We start from the raw sequence: 19,583 nt of genomic DNA on the forward strand, positions 1-19,583 counted from the left end.
GAGTTCCAACATTGGACTTCAATCCAGTGGCAATGTACAGGGAACAGCAGTGGAACATGGCCAGTAAATTGGATTTTCTATAGTTACGCATGTTCCAAAACTTACCGCCACTTATCACGACCAACATTGTTGTTTCCATTTTGAATGTACCAAATACCAGCAAAATCTAACTCATTATGTGTCTTTGTCGTTGCTGATACTGTTTTTGCCTGCAAGTCCAATATAAAATTCAGTTACAAAATCAGTGATATTGTTGTATTCTGGAGTCACATTCTGGCTAGTCCAGGAAAGGATAGCAGATTTCCCTCCTTGTACGATATTGGTATCGGAAATGTTTATAAATACAGTATAACAGGACTGGTCATAATTTTATACCAGATTTATACCATACCATACCAGATTCTTCATTTAATTAAATCAAAATCCCTTAGCTGCCCTGGAATGATAGAGCTCCTAATTTTGGATGTTAGTCCAAGTCAAGTCAAGTCAAGTCAAGTCAAATTTATTTGTCACATACACATACTCGATGTGCAGTGAAATGAAAGTGGCAATGCCTGCGGGTTGTGCACAAAAAGAATTACAGTTACAGCATATAAATAAAGTTAATAAGTTACTAAACATAGCACAAAAAGTGTCGACAAAAATTTAGTCTCTGGGGTTATCAAAGTTGACAGTCCTGATGGCCTGTGGGAAGAAGCTCCGTCTCATCCTCTCCGTTTTCACAGCGTGACAGCGGAGGCGTTTGCCTGACCGTAGCATCTGGAACAGTCCGTTACTGGGGTGGCAGGGGTCCCTCATGATCTTGCTTGCTCTGGATCTGCACCTCCTGATGTATAGGTCCTGCAGGGGGACGAGTGTAGTTCCCATGGTGCGTTCTGCCGAACGCACTACTCTCTGCAGGGCCATCCTGTCCTGGGCAGAGCTGTTCCCAAACCAGACTGTAATGTTGCCGGACAGGATGCTCTCTACAGCCCCAGAGTAGAAGCAATGAAGGATCCTCAGCGACACTCTGAATTTCCAGGACTGTGGATTACTAGTGTAGTCATATAATCACGATTGTTCTGGTTCCTGAAATAGCCACATTCTTCTCTGTGCTAATCCAACTGTAAGGGAAATGTAATCTTGCAATCACATTTTACAATGTTAGATTATTCTCAAAAATCACCTCTTAAAAATAAAGTTCATTCACGTTACACTGTTTCAAAATTAGAAAGGCATTGATAATATACACAACATTAAACACTCTTAACTCCCCCATGAATCCTTGATGTATTATTGTAACTAACTCTCAGTAATTAGTTATTCTAGGTGACATTTCGCCATCATTGCTCAAGAATGTATAACAAGGGGAAATAAGTTGTGTAGTATTAATTTGTTGATAATTCATCACATTCAATTGAAAAGTCTTGTGGGATTTTTCACAAAGCACTTTACAAGTGGCTAGGAAAAGTCAACAACCAATTAAATAGTTTTCTTTGATTAACAGTGAAGAATTAAGCAGACCTCGTCACTAGACAGTTCACTCTGGTTAATAGCTGAAGGATAAAACACATTTTAGTCATATGCTTTGCGTCAAATTACATTATTTGTACAAATCCTGCACAAACTAATCAGCTACGCAGGAATGACACTTATTTTAAATAAATGCTGCCTGTCAAAAGCTTTGTAGAGCAGCAGTTATCCATGAATAACTTTAGTCTGAATTTGTATATGCCAGCATCTGCCATTATGAAAACAGAATGGATATTCCCCGAGTTTGGAAACCATTGCAAAACAGATGAGACATTGAATGTTCTGCATTGCTGTTCTTCAGTAACCAAGCCCTAAGCCTGTTAATTAAATTTATGCACTGATACAATTTGTTGGCTTTCTGCTAGGCAGCTCTTATTCTTTGTCATGTTGGCATTTCAAGGCAAATGAAATATAACCATTAGAGCGGCGCCAAAAGCAACAAAGATAAATAATGAAGCAAAAGCGGATCGCAGTGGCCTGTCATAAAATTTCATTAATGCTGACATCCTGTACAACATGACCAATGCATAAGCACTGATACAATCCCTGGCCTTATGTCTATGTATTTCAGAATTAAAAGGAACAAAGTTGGAGGTTGAATCATCGGTTATTTTCCCTACTGAAGCATTGAATAAGAACATGTGCAGAGAAAGATATATAAAAATGTAAGGACAAAGCAGCTGATTAGCATGCTTTGAGGATTGTCCATGTTCATTCTATACCAGGCAGCGCAGACCAGTGGTGCAGCTCATTTGCTCTGCCACTCACGTTCCTGCACTTCCTTTCAGCTTTGATGAGTTGATTTAACCTCGTGCGGTCTTTAGCCTATGGGACCTTCAAATTATTAGAAGTAAATATGAGTATTATCCAGTGAATAATAAGCAGCCAATATAACTTCAGAAGGGAAAGACAAAACAGGGCTGATTTTCAAGCCATTAATATCCAATCATCAGTAGTGTAAATGCATGGGGAATGGTGCACAGGTCCATCACACCAGCCTCCTTCCCTTTCTGAATATTCTGCATTTTCCTTTAGCTGAGAAAAGCCAATCCTTTGTTAACGCTATCCTTATCCCTTTAAAAGCTCCTCCCATGTCTCAAAAACAAATTTGCTTCCGAATGCTTGGGACATATTCCAACATTTAGGGTTCAATATAAATGTACAATGTTGTTGGGCAAACATTCGCTCAGTCCAGGAGGACCGGCCTGATCTCCCGGTTGCCAAACACTTTAACTCCCCTTCACATTCTCACACTGACCTTTCTGTCCTAGGCCTCCTTCATTGTCAGAGTGAGGCCAAACGCAAATTGGAAGAACAGCATCTCATATTTTGCTTGGGCAACTAACAACCCAGTGGTATGAATATTAATGTCTCTAACTTCAAGTAACCCTTGCATCCACTCTCTCTCTATCCCTCCCCCACTGAAGTCATACCAGCTTCAAAGTCGTGTTATTGAGTCTCATTGTCTGTACTTGTTTCACCTAACACACAGCTAACAAGGGCCTGTTCCCTTTATCATTGCTACATAATCTTTCATTCATTTGTTCTATACCTCTTTACATCACAATCTACGTCTCTCATTTCCCTTTCCCCTGACACTCAGTCTGAAGAAGGGTCTCGACCTGAAAGGTCACCTATTCCTTTTCTCCAGAGATGCTGTCTGACCCGCTGAGTTACTCCAGTTTTTGGTGTCTATCTACAGTTTAAACCAGCATTTGCAGATCCGCCTACACATGATATCTCTCAATATCCTCCCACATCTCAAACTATCTCTTAGTTTTCCCCATTGTACCAGGTTGTCAGCAAATTTCTTCAGGTGCTATGAATTTCCTTAGATCTTCAAATTAGGCTCCTCTGCAATGTTTGTGGGATCTAACATTTCTCAGACCTTATTTGTGACGACGTTACAGGTCAACATCAGCCACTCGGTTGCAATCTGCACAACTTGCCATCATCAGGGGACACACCTTCTCCTCAGAAATGTTGAGAGTGAGAAGCAGAAGCTGCAGGTGGAAGAAGCTGCAGAAGGATGCAAGCTCCTGCTTATGCCAACCTTCATCAATTTATCCAAGTGCAGAATCAGTAATTAAAGCCCTACGGCTTAATCATTAACTGACCCTTACCCTCTTACAAAAAGCAAAAGCCACCACAAAATCAACTCCAAACCAAACTACTGAAAGAAATCATGATGTTCTGAATACGAGCGTTATGTAAATACTCAGTCTGAAGAAGGGTCTCGACCTGAAATGTCACCCATTCCTTTTCTCCAGAGATGCTGCCTGCCCCGTTGCGTTACTCCAGCATTTTGTGTCTATCTTCGGTTTAAACCAGCATCTGCAGTTCCTTCCTATGCACTTAGGTAGTGATGGGAGGTTGAATATTGATTTCTTGGTTCTTTGCAAGTACCTTTGACCCCCACACCTCTGTAATCCATTGAAATCAAATTGCTGGAGTGCATTGATACCCTGTAAAGCCCTTTGTACACTGTAATACACTTCAGTGATGGCAGTAGTCTTAACTTTCCATGGACGTGTCAGACACTGGATGTCTATTGCCTGTGTCTCAGTGGAAGCTGAGGCATTGTCCGGGTGCTGCATCACGACCGGGCGTACAAACGTGAACGGGTTTAGCCAAAAGATTCAAGCATGCGTAAATATACACAAGGTACATGTCTAAAGAATATATAATCATTGGGACAAACTGAAACTGAAACAATCCTATGCGCCATTTTAGTGCATCATTTTATGGCCTATTGAATTTCTCGGCAGCAGAGAAATAAAAAGCCCAATATCATTGTTGATAGACAGACAGTCAGCAAATAACATATTCAAACATAGTGAATAATATAGTTGACAGAGTGAATAATTAAAACATCAGCTCTAATCTCCTCATCACATGATGCCTAAATATATTGGTATCTGCTTTAATAGAAAAGGATATTGGCAAAGATGTATCCAGGTTGAGAAATAAAGGCTATATTGCTTTCAGACACGATTTTCATTGTGGATGCTGTCTACAGACATGGCCTTTGCTCTTTTAATAAATTGGAATTATCTTCCTCTGCATTGTCACCATGTGTTATGTTTGTTCAGTGCCCTTTACACATGGACCAAACAATTTGTTTAATGTGAGGTGATGAGTACAGATGAAAAATATTGGCATGCAAAGGTTTTCATCCAAATGAAGCTATTATCCAACAAGCAAAAATATCATTAAGAATCTGCCTCAATTACCATTCACTCTGATGTTTGTCAAAATGATTTGAAACATTGAAAGACCAAAACAAATATTTTCTTTCTGTTTCTCTTTGTTTCTTCGGCCCTGTTATCGGCGACTGATGCTAGCATTTACAAACTTCGGCCCTGTTATCGGCGACTGATGCTAGCATTTGCAACAGAGGAACAGCAACCCTCTGAATACATTAGTAGTGATTGTTAATTTATGACACAAAACTGTTACGTTGGCAAAATATTCATGTTATTCAAGACTATTTACTCCTTAATTTGTTTCATCATTCACCCCTCTGTAAGGCTGTAAACAGTAAGCACCGCTCTTTACTGTTTACTCTTTACTGTTGTGAATCTTCTGCCCAAGACGTTTCTGAACAACTTGCAGTAAGATGGATATCAGAAATTCTGCTCCTGTTTGCGAGAAGAAAGCATGTTGTTTCTAATCACACATTGCCACAGCAATTGGCAGCTGGGGTTTTGAGACCCTATCAGGATCACAGGTGAGTGAAATCTCTGGGTCCAACCTAGTTCAACCCAACCATACATTGAACCCTCCTCTATCGGTGTCCTAACCTCCCAGTAACATCAAATTCATTCATGATTCTAGGCTTTTTCCTGATACCACTCCATTATTCTGTAATACTTCTCCATTATATGCTCTAATACTTCTCCATTATATGCTGTAATACTTCTCCATTATATGCTCTAATACTTCATTATATGCTATAATACCTCTCCATGCTGTAATACTTCTCCATTATATGCTATAATACTTCTCCATTATATGCTATAATACTTCTCCATTATATGCTATAATACTTCTCCATTATATGCTATAATACCTCCATTATATGCTGTAATACTTCTCCATTATATGCTGTAATACTTCTCCATTAAATGCTGTAATACTTTTCCATTATATGCTATAATACTTCTCCATTATATGCTATAATACTTCATTATATGCTTTAATACCATTGTATGCTATAATACTTCTCCATTATACGCTATAATACTTCATTATATGCTATAATACTTCATTATATGCTATAATACTTCTTCATTATATGCTATAATACTCCATTATATGCTATACACTACCCTTTTATCTCTCTGTAAAAGTGAAGGATTTCCTGTTATTGGTCCTGAAGTAACAATGTCACTGTTCCGTTTCAGGACATATGATTATACAGGACAGGTTGCTCGTGCCATATACCCATTCCATGTTTACCTGCGGCATGCACACCTCTACTGTCACAGACATCAACAGAAGTAGTGGGAGCAGCACTGGGCCAAATGGCCCCTTGTGACTACTCCATTCAATAACATCATATATGATCTGATCTTGGCCTCCACTTCCTTGACTGTTCCCTTTCACCCTCAACTACCTTAACGTCCCTCTATAGTCTAATCATTAGCTCAGCCTTGAGTATATTCAATGACTCAATCTCCACATCTTTCCATGGGAGAAAATTCCAAAGATTCACCATACTCATAAAGGAGAATTTTCTCCTCATCTCCCTCTCACTCCTTGGTCATTTTGTGTCACTCCTAAAATTCATGTACGTTGCTGGGATGTTATCTATGTCGGGAGCCATAGTATGCCAGTAACACCTCATACAACGGTCCTTTTAAGGACTGTCGAGGCATTTGGACTATGTTGTTTTAGGAATGATCACTGTCGGCATTTTCAGGACAACTCAGTTCTTCCAGCATGAAATTGATTGAGAGCCTGATCAGTTGCCCATTATTCACCTTTTACCCTTTGGGACCACCCAACTTGTACTGAAAGCTCCACTAAATCCTGATCTTCCTCCCATTCAAGAGTCAAGAGTGTTTTATTATAATGTGTCTCAGATGGAACAATGCAATTCTTACTTTCAGCAGCACAACAGAATAAATAAACATAGTACTCTGTAAACAATATAATAAACAAGATGGTATATGTGTTTTTATACACACACACACATTAAAATAAATAAACAACAACAGTGCAATGAGACAGGATCAATGCCCCCAAGTCTGTGTAGTTCAGAGCTTATTTGAGGTTGTAGTGTTTAATAGCCTGATGGCTGTAGGGAAGAAGCTGCTCCTGATCCTGGATGTTGCAGTTTTTAGGCTCCTACATCTTTTTCCCGATGGCAGGAGTGAAATTAATGTGTGGCCAGGGTGGTGTGGGTCTCTGATTATGGGTCTTTTTGACGCAGCGGCTCTAATAACTTCCTTCGATGGTGGGGAAGTCGGTACCCGTGATGGACTGGGCAGTGTTCACCACTTTTTGTAATCTTCTTCGCTCCTGCGTGTTCAAGTTGCCGAACCAATCAATATGCTCTCCACTGTACACCTATAGATGTTTAAGAGAGTCCTCTCTCACATACTGAATCACCACAATCTTCTCAGGATGTAGAGGCATCAATGGGCTTTATTTATAATTGCATCAGTGTGCTGGGTCCAGGAAAGATCTTCAGAAACATGCAAGCCCAGGAATTTGAAGATTTGAGTCTCTCCACCATCGTCCCGTCAATATAGACAGGTTTGTGGGTCCTCATCCTTCCTCTTCCAAAGTTGGTCTTACTGACATTGAGAGCCAGATTGTTGCGCTGGCACTATTTGGTCAGTCAATCGATCTCACTTCTATATTCTGATTCATCATCACCTGTAAAGCGTCCAACAATGGTGATGCTTTGGCAAACTTGAAAATGAAGTTTGCACTATCTGGCTACACAGTCGTGAGTATAAGGTGAGTAGACCAGGGGGCTGAGCACACAGCCTTGAGGTGCTCCCATACTGATGGTTATTGGGGAAGAGGTATTGGTACTAATTCGAACAGACTATGGTCTGTTGATGAGTAAGTTGAGGATCCAATTGCAGAGGGATGTGTGAAGGCCCACTTCCGTGAGCTTGATAAACAGCTTGAAGGGGATGATAGTAATGAACACCGAGCTGTAGTCTATAAACAACAGCCTGACGAATGTGTTTATTTTGTCCAAGTGGTCCAGTACAGTGTGGAAAGTCAGTGAGATTTCATCTTTTGTTGACCTGATGTGGCGGTACGCAAATTGCAATGGGTCGAGGTTCTTGTTGAGGTAGGAGTTGATATGCGTCACAACTAACCTTTCAAAGCACTTCATCACCATCCCAAATCTTCTGATGTCCAGACCCAAACTTGGCCTGTCCCCAAAACCACATGGTTATCCAAGGATTAGGTCCCAATATCCCAAACTCGCACCCTTACTGATCCCATGATGGAGACCACAGTTTCAATCTCCCAATTTCTTTGGCCCAGATCACAGGCCCAATCCTTAACACAATCTCTCTCCTGCTTCTCTAACTTGGGGCCTCTCTCTTCCTCTTCCACCAACCATACCAATCTAAACCAAGGAACAAAGATTCAGTGTCAGTCTCCAATAAGACCTGTCTCACACCCCCTCCTTCCTCTCCTCCCCACCCCCCACCCCCCCCATCCTGACAGAACAGGCTTATGGGTATATAATAATAATAATAATAATAATAATAATAATAATAATAATAATAATAATAATAATAATAATAATAATAATAATAATAAAAATAATAATAATAATAATAATAATAATAAATTCCTTTATTCGTCCCACACTGGGAACATTTACAATGTTACAGCAGCAAAGTGGATAGCAAGAGATCATTCATTATAAATAAAAGTAAAGACAAGGATAAATTGTATTCCTTAGCTGTTATTGTTGACTCGTCTGCTGGGAGCAGTGCTGGTTGTGCAGTCTCACAGCAGTGGGAAGGAAGGACCTCCCATATCTCTCCTTCAAGCAGTTAGGATGAAGGAGTCTGTCACTGAAGGAGCTACTCAGTGCAGTGACTGTGTCCTGCATGGGGTGGGAGTCGTTGTCCAGCAGCGATGTTAGCTTTGCCATCATCCTCCTCTCTCCCACCACCTGCACTGAGTCGAGGGGGAAACCCAGGACAGAGCTGGCCTTCCTGACCAGCTTGTCAAGTCTCTTCCCTTCCGCCACTGAGATGCTGCCGCTACAGCAGGCCACTCCATAGAAAATGGCCAATGCAACCACCGTGTTGTAGAAGGTCCTTAGGAGTGCCCCCTGCACTCCAAAGGACCTGAGTCTCCTTAGCAGATAAAGTCTGCTCTGGCCCTTTTTGTATAGCGCATTGCTGTTTTCGAGAAAACCCACGCAGGTCATGGGGAGAACGTATAAACTCCATACAGACAGCACTCGTAGTCAGGATCGAACCCGGGTCCCTGGCGCTGCATTCGCTGTAAGGCAGCAACTCTACTGCTGCGCCACCGTGTCACCCTAAAACCTTGTTAGGTTTTGAATAAGCAAATATACCATGGATTACTGAATGGAGGTGTAAGGTGGAGTTGGATGACAGATCAGCTCGTATCCAACAAAGTAGCTGATGTTCTGGTGTCTGAATTGCTTACTTCTGTTTCTCTAATCCACCAGGTGGTTTCTTATTCATTACTGATTTGTGCTGAATGCCCATAGCTTTGAGTTTAATTAATAGCCTTTGTGTGTAACTTTAGCAAAACTTCTTGGAAGTTGTGGCGTGCCACATTTAGCTTTTAAATCCCCTAACTATGGTGATTCAGGTCTTGTTAAATTAGTTGGAATATTAAGCTTAGGAAAGTAAGCCTTTTTTTGTTCCACTGGCATAATGTGTCAAGCCAATGTGAAAATTGCTTTTTGAATATTTAGAGGAAACTTCACCCAGAATAGGTAACTAATGGCAGTTCAGTCAGAGAGTGGATTAAAAAGCTAAGACTCGTTACTTTTCCCCAGTTATTGTAATATCAGACCTCCTCAATATTCAACAAGAAATGAATAAATCTCAATCACTGGAATTTTTAACAGGTAATAGGTATCAATGTGGCTGAAAATAGTCACAAAATGCTGGAGTAACTCAGTGGGCCAGACTAACATCTGCAGTTCCTTCCACAGAGATGCTGCCTGTGCTGCTGAGTTACTCAGCATTTGCTCACTCCCATCTCCAAAAAGAAAATTCATGAAATTAGCCAGGAATATGTGAATAGTAGTCCTATTGCATTTATCACACAGTTTCAGTAGTGCCTGCTTGGAACTCTATGGAGGGCTGGGAGATGCCTCGTCATTATTGTACTGACCATTTGGAAGTGAGCCCAGGCTTGAAGAACCCTATATATGGTTTCAGAAAAGGTTGCAAAGAGGAAAATGCCAAGGAAAGGTAAGGTTGCAGCACATTATAATGTGTCCGAATCCATTCTTCCCTGATGGTGCAGTAACTAAGAGGGTCAGGCAGCGGCTGTGGAGAGAAATGGGCTGTTGATTTTTCAGGTTGAGACCCTGCATCTGGACCTCTCTCGTGCTTCTGAGGCAATGAACTGGCCAGATCAACTCTCATGCCATGAATGGTTCTAAGCCAATGTAAACTGCAGTCTGATCAATGGGTCCAGTGGGAAAAGCGGGTGCACTCATTGAAGGGAACCCCAGCGATTTTGTTTTTTTACTTGATCAGTGAAAATGGAAGCTGGGAGATGCCATGTGCAGTATATTGTTGTGACAGCGCAGACCCCTTTCCATTCCCAAACATTGTGCTATGTGGCCTTTTTTGTGAATTAATAATGAAGGTCATAGATTTGGCCTTAAAGCTCCAATTTCTGGCAGCTGTAGAGGAAGTGTGCTGTACGACCTAAGACATCATTAACAGTACAACTGACTCCAGTAAACGCTAAGGTGAATCAGGTCTAGAAGTGCACAGACCAATTTCCTAACGTTTGCTAATTGATCCAGAAATTATTGCTTGCACAATTTAATAAGCACAGAACAGCTTCCACGCACAATTGTGCATGAAAAAACATGTGCAAATGGGTTGGGTTTCTGGAAAAACACATTTTATTCGAGTTTGCCTGATGTATCTTTATTCCAATCAATCCCAGGTTTAGCTTTCAAATAGAAAGGCAGTATTGTTGTCACATATGTTAATTGAACTTAGATGAACTGAGGCAATGTTAAAATCCAAGTTGAAAAAAGTGTAAACTCCCACTTCATCTGCAAAGCTTTCTTTAATGTTGTGAATATTCTACGTCACAATTAAAAGCAAAAAATTAAGGTATGTTCTGAATTATGAATTGTCTCCTGTTTCGTTCCGAATTATACCTTGCACCTGGTTATTTTTTTCAATTTCCTTTTCTATTCTCAATGAACATAACCATTCAAAAAATAAATTTGGTAAAATTGTCATACCTGTTCATATTTTGTTAGATTGGAAATGAGTGAGTCGGGAGCTGTGTTGCTTGAAAGCAGGAAGTGATCAAGGCAGGGCAGAATAAGGAGAAAGTAGCAAGCCCCAGGAACTGTGTAATCTACACAGATCACCTCCATCCAAGGGATGAAAACATTCTTTAGTCTTTTCAAGGTGCTCGTGGTAATGCAAATAGTTCAGTTTAATTTATTATTGTCACGCGTACCGAGGTACAGTGAAAAGCTTTTTTTTGCGTGCTATCCGGTCAAAGAAAAGACTATAATGGTTTTAGATTTTAGATTTTTAGATTTAGAGATACAGCGCGGAAACAGGCCCTTCGGCCCAACGAGTCTGCGCCGCCCAGCGATCCCCGCACATTAACACTATCCTACACACACTAGGGACAATTTTTACATTTACCCAGTCAATTAACCTACATACCTGTACGTCTTTGGAGTGTGGGAGGAAACCGAAGATCTCGGAGAAAACCCACGCAGGTCATGGGGAGAACGTACAAACTCCGTACAGACGGCGCCCGTAGTCAGGATTGAACCTGAGTCTCCGGCGCTGCATTTGCTGTAAGGCAGCAACTCTACCGCTGCGCCACCGTGCCGCCGGCATTGGGGGATAGAGGATAAAGGTTAGTGAGGAGAATAGCGGCCAGGGATTGTTTTTACTCTCTTGGAAATCGTCCTGGTGCGATGGAAAGATTCAGCGGAGAACAATCACCCATAAAGAAGCTGAATAACAGGAACATCATTTATAAATAGGTAACTTTCAATATATTATAAAATCCCCAAAGTTCAAGACAGAACGGAAACAAATATAAAAGTAAAGAGGATTCAGAATTGAGTAGGAAGAGAGGGGAAAGATGGTCAAGAGGCTGTTTTTAAAAGTTGTTTTTTTAGATAAGGTTTTTGAAAGAGGAGAATTATAGGCCAGGTGTGCTCATGTGAGAGGCAGCAGACCAAGGGGTCAAGATATGAACTGCAGTGGAGAAACAGCAGGAGTGGAAGATTGTGGGTGATTTGTTGCAATCTGAAGGAGAGGTGAGAGAGAAGTTCAGCAGGCCAACAACAGCAGAGGTGTCAGTGGAGCAGGACCAGAAAGCACACCCTTAATCAACGGGGGGAAAAAAAAAGAGATCTATACTGCAAAGGGCTACTGAGATTAAACTATTCACTCCAGAGATAGATTATTAGTAGATTATTAAGGTGTGTGATTATTAAGCATTTTTTATAGTGATACAAGTGCTGCCATGGAGAGAGATATAGTGGCATGCAGGAGATAAGAGCTTTAGCAATAGGTTTTAAAATTGATATTACACAAAATGAACCAAGTTAGCCTCCATTGTTCTGCTTTCAAACTAGAAGATTGATTTTAACCATCAATTTCTTCATATTTTATCGCACATGCATATTTACCTTCCTGCAGTTAATTTACTAAAACCTGGTTCAAATTATTCTATACATTTTTCTTTTGTGTAGTTCTTGCCTCTGGCTTTTTTTTAAAGGCGGTTATGTTTCTCTGATGGCTATTGGTAGCTATGGCATAAATAATATATAGTTTTACCATTCATATAGAATCCATCTTTCCTTCAGAAACATCAATGAGTAAAAAAAAATCCACAATGCAGTAATTAATCTTTGTTGTCTAATTATATGCTCCAGTTATAACTGCGACATTATAGCCTAAAACAGAGGCATCCCAAACCACAGATCTTTGTTTACCTCTGACTGATGTTTTTTTCAGCTGCTATACTTTAAAAGTTAAGTGGTTGAAGCAAGCCATCTGGAATATTAACCATAAGAGCAATTAAAAATTGCTAAGCTTTTAAGACCAGTGGAAACTTTGACCCCTCTTTATAATTAACCTGGACAGAACTCATCAAAAAACACAAATAATGAAAGATGCAAAACAAAAGACGTGCATCTTATTCCTGCCTCATTAACTGGGTCTTCTTTTCAAATACTACACTTTACTACTCATAAACCTGGTACTCTTCAACACTTTTTTTAAAGCATCATTTTCTTTGTAGGATACAACTTCCCGGATGGCTATAAAAACCTTTGAAAAAAGGAAGCATGTTGATGCAATGATTATACTTGTATAAAATACACACATTTTAATTGGGAGCCAGATGGTTTTGCCTGAACTCATGGACCCAGCTGTACCACTGAACACAGACTTCTCCTTGTCTTTCAAGAGCATCATTGATTACTGGATGGCTCTGAAGGAACTGTCAGAAAATAACAAGGCCGTGGTCTAAACAATCTAGGAAAAAGAGGACATTAACTGTGATAATTAACTATTTAATAACTAACTGTAGGGGAGTCTATAAAAATTCAAATTGTAAAAGTTAATACAACATGTGAAAATTGGGGCAAAATCTGTGAGATAAATCATTCAGGCTTCAAGAGTATTTTTTTTATTCCAGCCCTTTGATATTTTATTCACTGGGCATAGACATGAAATTCTTTTCATCATTCCCATTACCCTGAATTTATTTCTCTTTTACATTCTTTCATGTTAATATGATTGGGAATTGTGTAAACTGCTTGCAGACTGCAGCTGATGTTTCTATTACACCAGCTATGCAACCAGTGACTGCACAAATAAAGCTTGATAGTAAAGGCAGTCTTCATCCATTATACACCATCACACTCCAACCCCAGCTTTTACTCTGTGGTGAAATGACCAATTTGACCAAAATGACCAATTTAAATTATGTAAAACAAAAAAGCCTTCTTATCAAATCAGTTAATTTGAGTGCAGGGACTTGTTGTCTAATGCAATTCCTTCAAATGTTTCAATAATAATTGTTAAAAACTGTGTTAACACATCACCTAGGAATGGCTAATAGGAAGGAAGGATTTGTAGTAGAGTCTGGAAAGACCAAAGAAAGTGCATAAATGTTATATCCTAAAAGTATTTCAATTGTTCCATCTGTGTCCATTATTTAGAAATATTGCAGCTTGAAATATTTGTCAAGAATGTAACACAAGTCAGTGCTGACACTGTAATGTAATACAGCTTCGGACATGTGTTAGTTGGCATGAAATAAGTTGGTGTGTAAAATCAACTGGAAAAGAAAATTATTGAAAAAATGTGCAGCTTTGCTTAAATATATAATTTGAAGAGAATGAATAAGAGCATAGACTAGATTTTTGCAGCAGGAGGTATCCCCTCCTTTTCCCTCCATAGCGTAAAACACAATTGTGAACACTATCAAGCTGAATGAAGCTACTGCAGGAAATGGGCACTTCTGGCCACAAATTAGACATCAAATGCAAATTACACATCAGGATGGTCATTATCAAGTGACGACAATCCATTTTTGTATTGTTCGGGAAATGCATGCAAAATGTTCAGTATAAAGCTGTAACGCTGCAGTCTGATGTTTTTCTCTTTGCATTACCTGTTGTACTTGTACAATGAAGATAGACACAGAATACTGGAGTAACTCAGCGAGCCAGGCAGCATCTCTGGAGAAAAGGAGTACGTAATGTTTCGGGTCAAGGAGACTAGAAGAAGTGTCTCGACCCGAAACCACCTGTTCCTTTTCTCCAGAGATACTGCCCAATCCACTGAATTACGCCAACATTTTGTGTCTATCTTCGGTGTAAACCGGTATCTGCAGTTCCTTCCTACACATACTTGTACAATGGCTTGATTGTACTCATGGAGAGTATAATTTGACTGAATAGATCACACACAAAGTTTTTCACTGCATCTAGATACTCGTGACTATAATAAACCAATACCAATATGAAGTGGGCACATCATTGGGTAATCCCAGAACAGTCAAGCGTTAATCATGCCAATCTAGGCTGGGACACTTACTTGTGAAAGTTCCTTCACTTACCTTCTCTGCCTCAGGATCACACCTTCACGATATCAATGCCTCCCTTCCACCCTCTCCACTACTACTACTCAGCAAACCCACACTTGACCCACACACCCCATACACCTTCAGTTGAGCCTCTCCTTCCCCCAAACCTCGATTGGCCAAGATCTAATATCCAAATCAGTTCTGCTCCAGACACTACAACCTGTCCAACCAACTATCTAACCAACCCACTGCCACCACTGACTCTAACCCACCAATCCCCACTCCCTGATCCTCTCAAAATACCCTCAGGTTCCAATCTCTCCCCATGGGAGTGTTCATTAATCAGATATTTGTAAAAAATGCAATTAATTGCTCTATTCATTTTTAAGCCATAACAGAATACCAATAATAGAAAATAAATACCTTTAATATTGGTATGTTCCAGTGGAAAATGTTTCTTTTTTTAAATGACCTTTAATGATATAATTTAAAATTCTTACCACATTCAATTCCATCTTTGGCTTTGTCCTTCCCTCTCTCTGTAACCTGGTCATATCTTCTTTTGATCATTGTTTAATTGATGACATTAATGTTCGGGATATTTTGTTGTTATCCATTCCTAATTCCTCCGGTGATGCAGGGCCAACAAACCCAAAGATTACTCATCATTCCATACATTTAATTATTCCTGTTGGATGCATTAACCTATGGGTAAGATTTAAAAAAAACCATTTTAAATCATCTTGATCAGATGCTCATTCTGTCTATTTAAGAGCATGTCTATCATTTTCGAGCAGCAACACGCATTCGTCTTAAACTCAAAGCCCAAAGAGAACCTCTAAAATCTCTGACTATGCATAGTTAGAAAATTAAATCTTTAATTTAATTAAAGGGTTTTTTTTTGGGGTGTAATTTTGATGCTTATTTAATGCTTTTGTTGTTGGACTGTGGGTGATTGAATGAACATTTTGTTCAAGATGGCCGCGCCGTTGTGTTTGGCTGCCTGCCACTGTATGTTTCTTTTTTTTCGTAGTCAGATGTGCAGCACTTTGGTCAACGTGGGTTGTTTTTAAATGTGCTATACAAATAAATTGACTTGACTTGACTTATACTCTGACAGTACATTAATTCTCAATGGCTGTGTCATAATATGTAATATTGTTTAAAATGATGTATTTAAAGTTGTATTCGTTTTTTTAATTAGACTGTTCGTAAGAGTCACAAATGAATACTGGCATCAGAGTATTAGGTTAAGGGGGGACTTGATAGAGGTTTTTAAAAATTTAAGAGGGACGGACAGAGTTGACGTGGGTAAGCTTTTCCCTTTGAGAGTGGGGAAGATTCAAACAAGGGGACATAACTTCAGAATTAAGGGACAAAAGTTTAGGGGTAACATGAGGCGTAACTTTTTTACTCAGAGGGTGGTGGCTGTATGGAATGAGCTTCCGGTGGAAGTGGTGGAGGCAGGCTCGATTTTATTATTTAAGAGTAAATTAGATAGGTATATGGATGGGAAGGGATTGGAGGGTTATGGTCTGAGAGCAGGTAGATGGGACTAGGTCGGAGAAAGTGTTCAGCATGGACTAGAAGGGCCAAACTGGCCTGTTTCCGTGCTGTAATTGTTATATGGTTATACGGTTATTACTTCACATAGCAGGCAGTGTTGCGTATGGTACTGGTGACAGTTTAGTTGGCCTGCATAAAACCAAATGAAAGTCTCTCACTGTTGTAAGGCAGTCCTTTCCATCCCCAGGGACTAGGGACTATAAACAGAGCTTCCCGTTTGGAAACTTTTAATTAAATAGCTACAGAGTAGTACACATGAAGGATAGTTCCTTCAGGAGAGAGGAATTTGCGAATGCCAAGGGAGGTCTGCAGAAAAATTCCCATTTTCCACACACTCTTTAATAATATGAATGCTCAGTATGCCAACATATTCTCAGTAAACTACACTGTAAACATTTAAATATATATCTTAAAATCATTGGAATTGGGTAGAAATTGTGTATTAACCATTTCCACACTTGTTAATCAGGATTCGCCATCGCACAAAGACTGAACTGCTGGGTTTACCCACTAGTCTGATTGGTCTCAGATTTTAAAAAAAGGCTTATGTTTTGTTTAAAATTCTGGCTTTTGAAGAAGTGATTTATTTTCATTGGTGGTGTTGGCAGAGAGCCATTAATATTGTGATTGTACTACCAATTATCTGTAATTAAAACAGTACTTTAATTAAAAAAGAAATGAAATATATTTTCAGTGGAGGAGTATTCTTGGCATGATTCTAAGATTGCCAGATGTGGTCTTGCTGCATAGGCTCACTGAAAATCCATCTGATGCCTGAACTTTTGTCTCCTCCATGAATGATGGGGAACATAGGGCGCAGCGGTAGAGTTGCTGCCTTACGGCAAATGCAGCGCCGGAGACTTAGGTTCGATCCTGACTACGGGCGCCGTCTGTACGGAGTTTGTACGTTCTCCCCGTGACCTGCGTGGGTTTTCTCCGAGATCTTCGGTTTCTTCCCACACTCCAAAGACGTACAGGTATGTAGGTTAATTGACTGGGTAAATGTAAAAATTGTCCCTGGTGTGTGTAGGATAGTGTTAATATGCGGGGATCGCTGGGCGGCGCGGACTCGGTGGGCCGAAGGGCCTGTTTCCGCGTTGTATCTCGAAAAAAAACCAAAAAAAACTCTCTTCTGTCATTTTTTTTGTCACTCTCCATCTTTTTTTTTTAAATAGTGAGGACAATAACAAAATATTTATTCGAGACCATTCAAAACAGTATTACCAGACAAAATTTGACACTGAACCTCATATTAGGGCAGGTGTTCAAAATCTCGATCCAACAAGCAGGATTTTAGAAATGTCTCCAAGTTTTAAAAAAAGAGAGAAAAAAAAGTTTATAGAGGATAGACAATAGACAATAGACAATAGACAATAGGTGCAGGAGTAGGCCATTCAGCCCTTCGAGCCAGCACCGCCATTCAATGCGATCATGGCTGATCACTCTCAATCAGTACCCCGTTCCTGCCTTCTCCCCATACCCCCTCACTCCGCTATCCTTAAGAGCTCTATCCAGCTCTCTCTTGAAAGCATCCAACGAACTGGCCTCCACTGCCTTCTGAGGCAGAGAATTCCACACCTTCACCACCCTCTGACTGAAAAAGTTCTTCCTCATCTCCGTTCTAAATGGCCTACCCCTTATTCTCAAACTGTGGCCCCTTGTTCTGGACTCCCCCAACATTGGGAACATGTTATCTGCCTCTAATGTGTCCAATCCCCTAATTATCTTATATGTTTCAATAAGATCCCCCCTCATCCTTCTAAATTCCAGTGTATACAAGCCCAATCGCTCCAGCCTTTCAACATACGACAGTCCCGCCATTCCGGGAATTAACCTAGTGAACCTACGCTGCACGCCCTCCATAGCAAGAACATCCTTCCTCAAATTTAGAGACCAAAACTGCACACAGTACTCCAGGTGCGGTCTCACCAGGGCCCGGTACAACTGTAGAAGGACCTCTTTGCTCCTATACTCAACTCCTCTTGTTACGAAGGCCAACATTCCATTGGCTTTCTTCACTGCCTGCTGAACCTGCATGCTTCCTTTCATTGACTGATGCACTAGGACACCTAGATCTCGTTGAACTCCCCCTCCTCCTAACTTGACACCATTCAGATAATAATCTGCCTTTCTATTCTTACTTCCAAAGTGAATAACCTCACACTTATCTACATTAAACTGCATCTGCCATGTATCCGCCCACTCACACAACCTGTCCAAGTCACCCTGCAGCCTTATTGCATCTTCCTCACAATTCACACTACCCCCCAACTTAGTATCATCTGCAAATTTGCTAATGGTACTTTTAATCCCTTCGTCTAAGTCATTAATGTATATCGTAAATAGCTGGGGTCCCAGCACCGAACCTTGCGGTACCCCACTGGTCACTGCCTGCCATTCCGAAAGGGACCCATTTATCCCCACTCTTTGCTTTCTGTCTGTCAACCAATTTTCTATCCATGTCAGTACCCTACCCCCAATACCATGTGCCCTAATTTTGCCCACTAATCTCCTATGTGGGACCTTGTCGAAGGCTTTCTGAAAGTCGAGGTACACCACATCCACTGACTCTCCCCTGTCAATTTTCCTAGTTACATCCTCAAAAAATTCCAGTAGATTTGTCAAGCATGATTTCCCCTTCGTAAATCCATGCTGACTCGGAATGATCCCGTTACTGCTATCCAAATGCTCAGCAATTTCGTCTTTTATAATTGACTCCAGCATCTTCCCCACCACTGATGTCAGACTAACTGGTCTATAATTACCCGTTTTCTCTCTCCCTCCTTTCTTAAAAAGTGGGATAACATTTGCTATCCTCCAATCCACAGGAACTGATCCTGAATCTATAGAACATTGAAAAATGATCTCCAATGCTTCCACTATTTCTAGAGCCACCTCCTTAAGTACTCTGGGATGCAGACCATCAGGCCCTGGGGATTTATCAGCCTTCAGTCCCATCAGTCTACCCAAAACCATTTCCTGCCTAATGTGGATTTCCTTCAGTTCCTCCCTCACCCTAGGTTCTCCGGCCCCTAGAACATTTGGGAGATTGTGTGTATCTTCCTCAGTGAAGACAGATCCAAAGTAACGGTTTAACTCGTCTGCCATTTCTTTGTTCCCCATAATAAATTCCCCTGCTTCTGTCTTCAAGGGACCCACATTTGCCTTGACTATTTTTTTCCTCTTCACGTACCTAAAAAAACTTTTGCTAT

The 19,583-nt window shown here is 40.4% G+C and overlaps 1 protein-coding gene across 1 annotated transcript in view; it reads right to left on the bottom strand.

The window, feature by feature from the left end:
* Window positions 1–730: 730 nt before the first annotated feature.
* The window catches only part of LOC144594734 (uncharacterized), a 42,925-nt gene continuing 24,072 nt past the window's right edge, over window positions 731–19,583 (bottom strand). The window contains exons 4-5 of the mRNA XM_078401577.1: window positions 15,306–15,510; window positions 731–1,103 (exon numbers count right to left, since the gene is read on the bottom strand). Of these exons, the coding sequence (XP_078257703.1) occupies window positions 15,506–15,510 (5 nt within the window). The 3' untranslated portion in view covers window positions 731–1,103; window positions 15,306–15,505. The remainder of the gene's footprint in view (window positions 1,104–15,305; window positions 15,511–19,583) is intronic.

Source organism: Rhinoraja longicauda, chromosome 6 (assembly GCF_053455715.1).
Source record: "Rhinoraja longicauda isolate Sanriku21f chromosome 6, sRhiLon1.1, whole genome shotgun sequence".
NCBI lineage: Eukaryota > Metazoa > Chordata > Chondrichthyes > Rajiformes > Arhynchobatidae > Rhinoraja > Rhinoraja longicauda.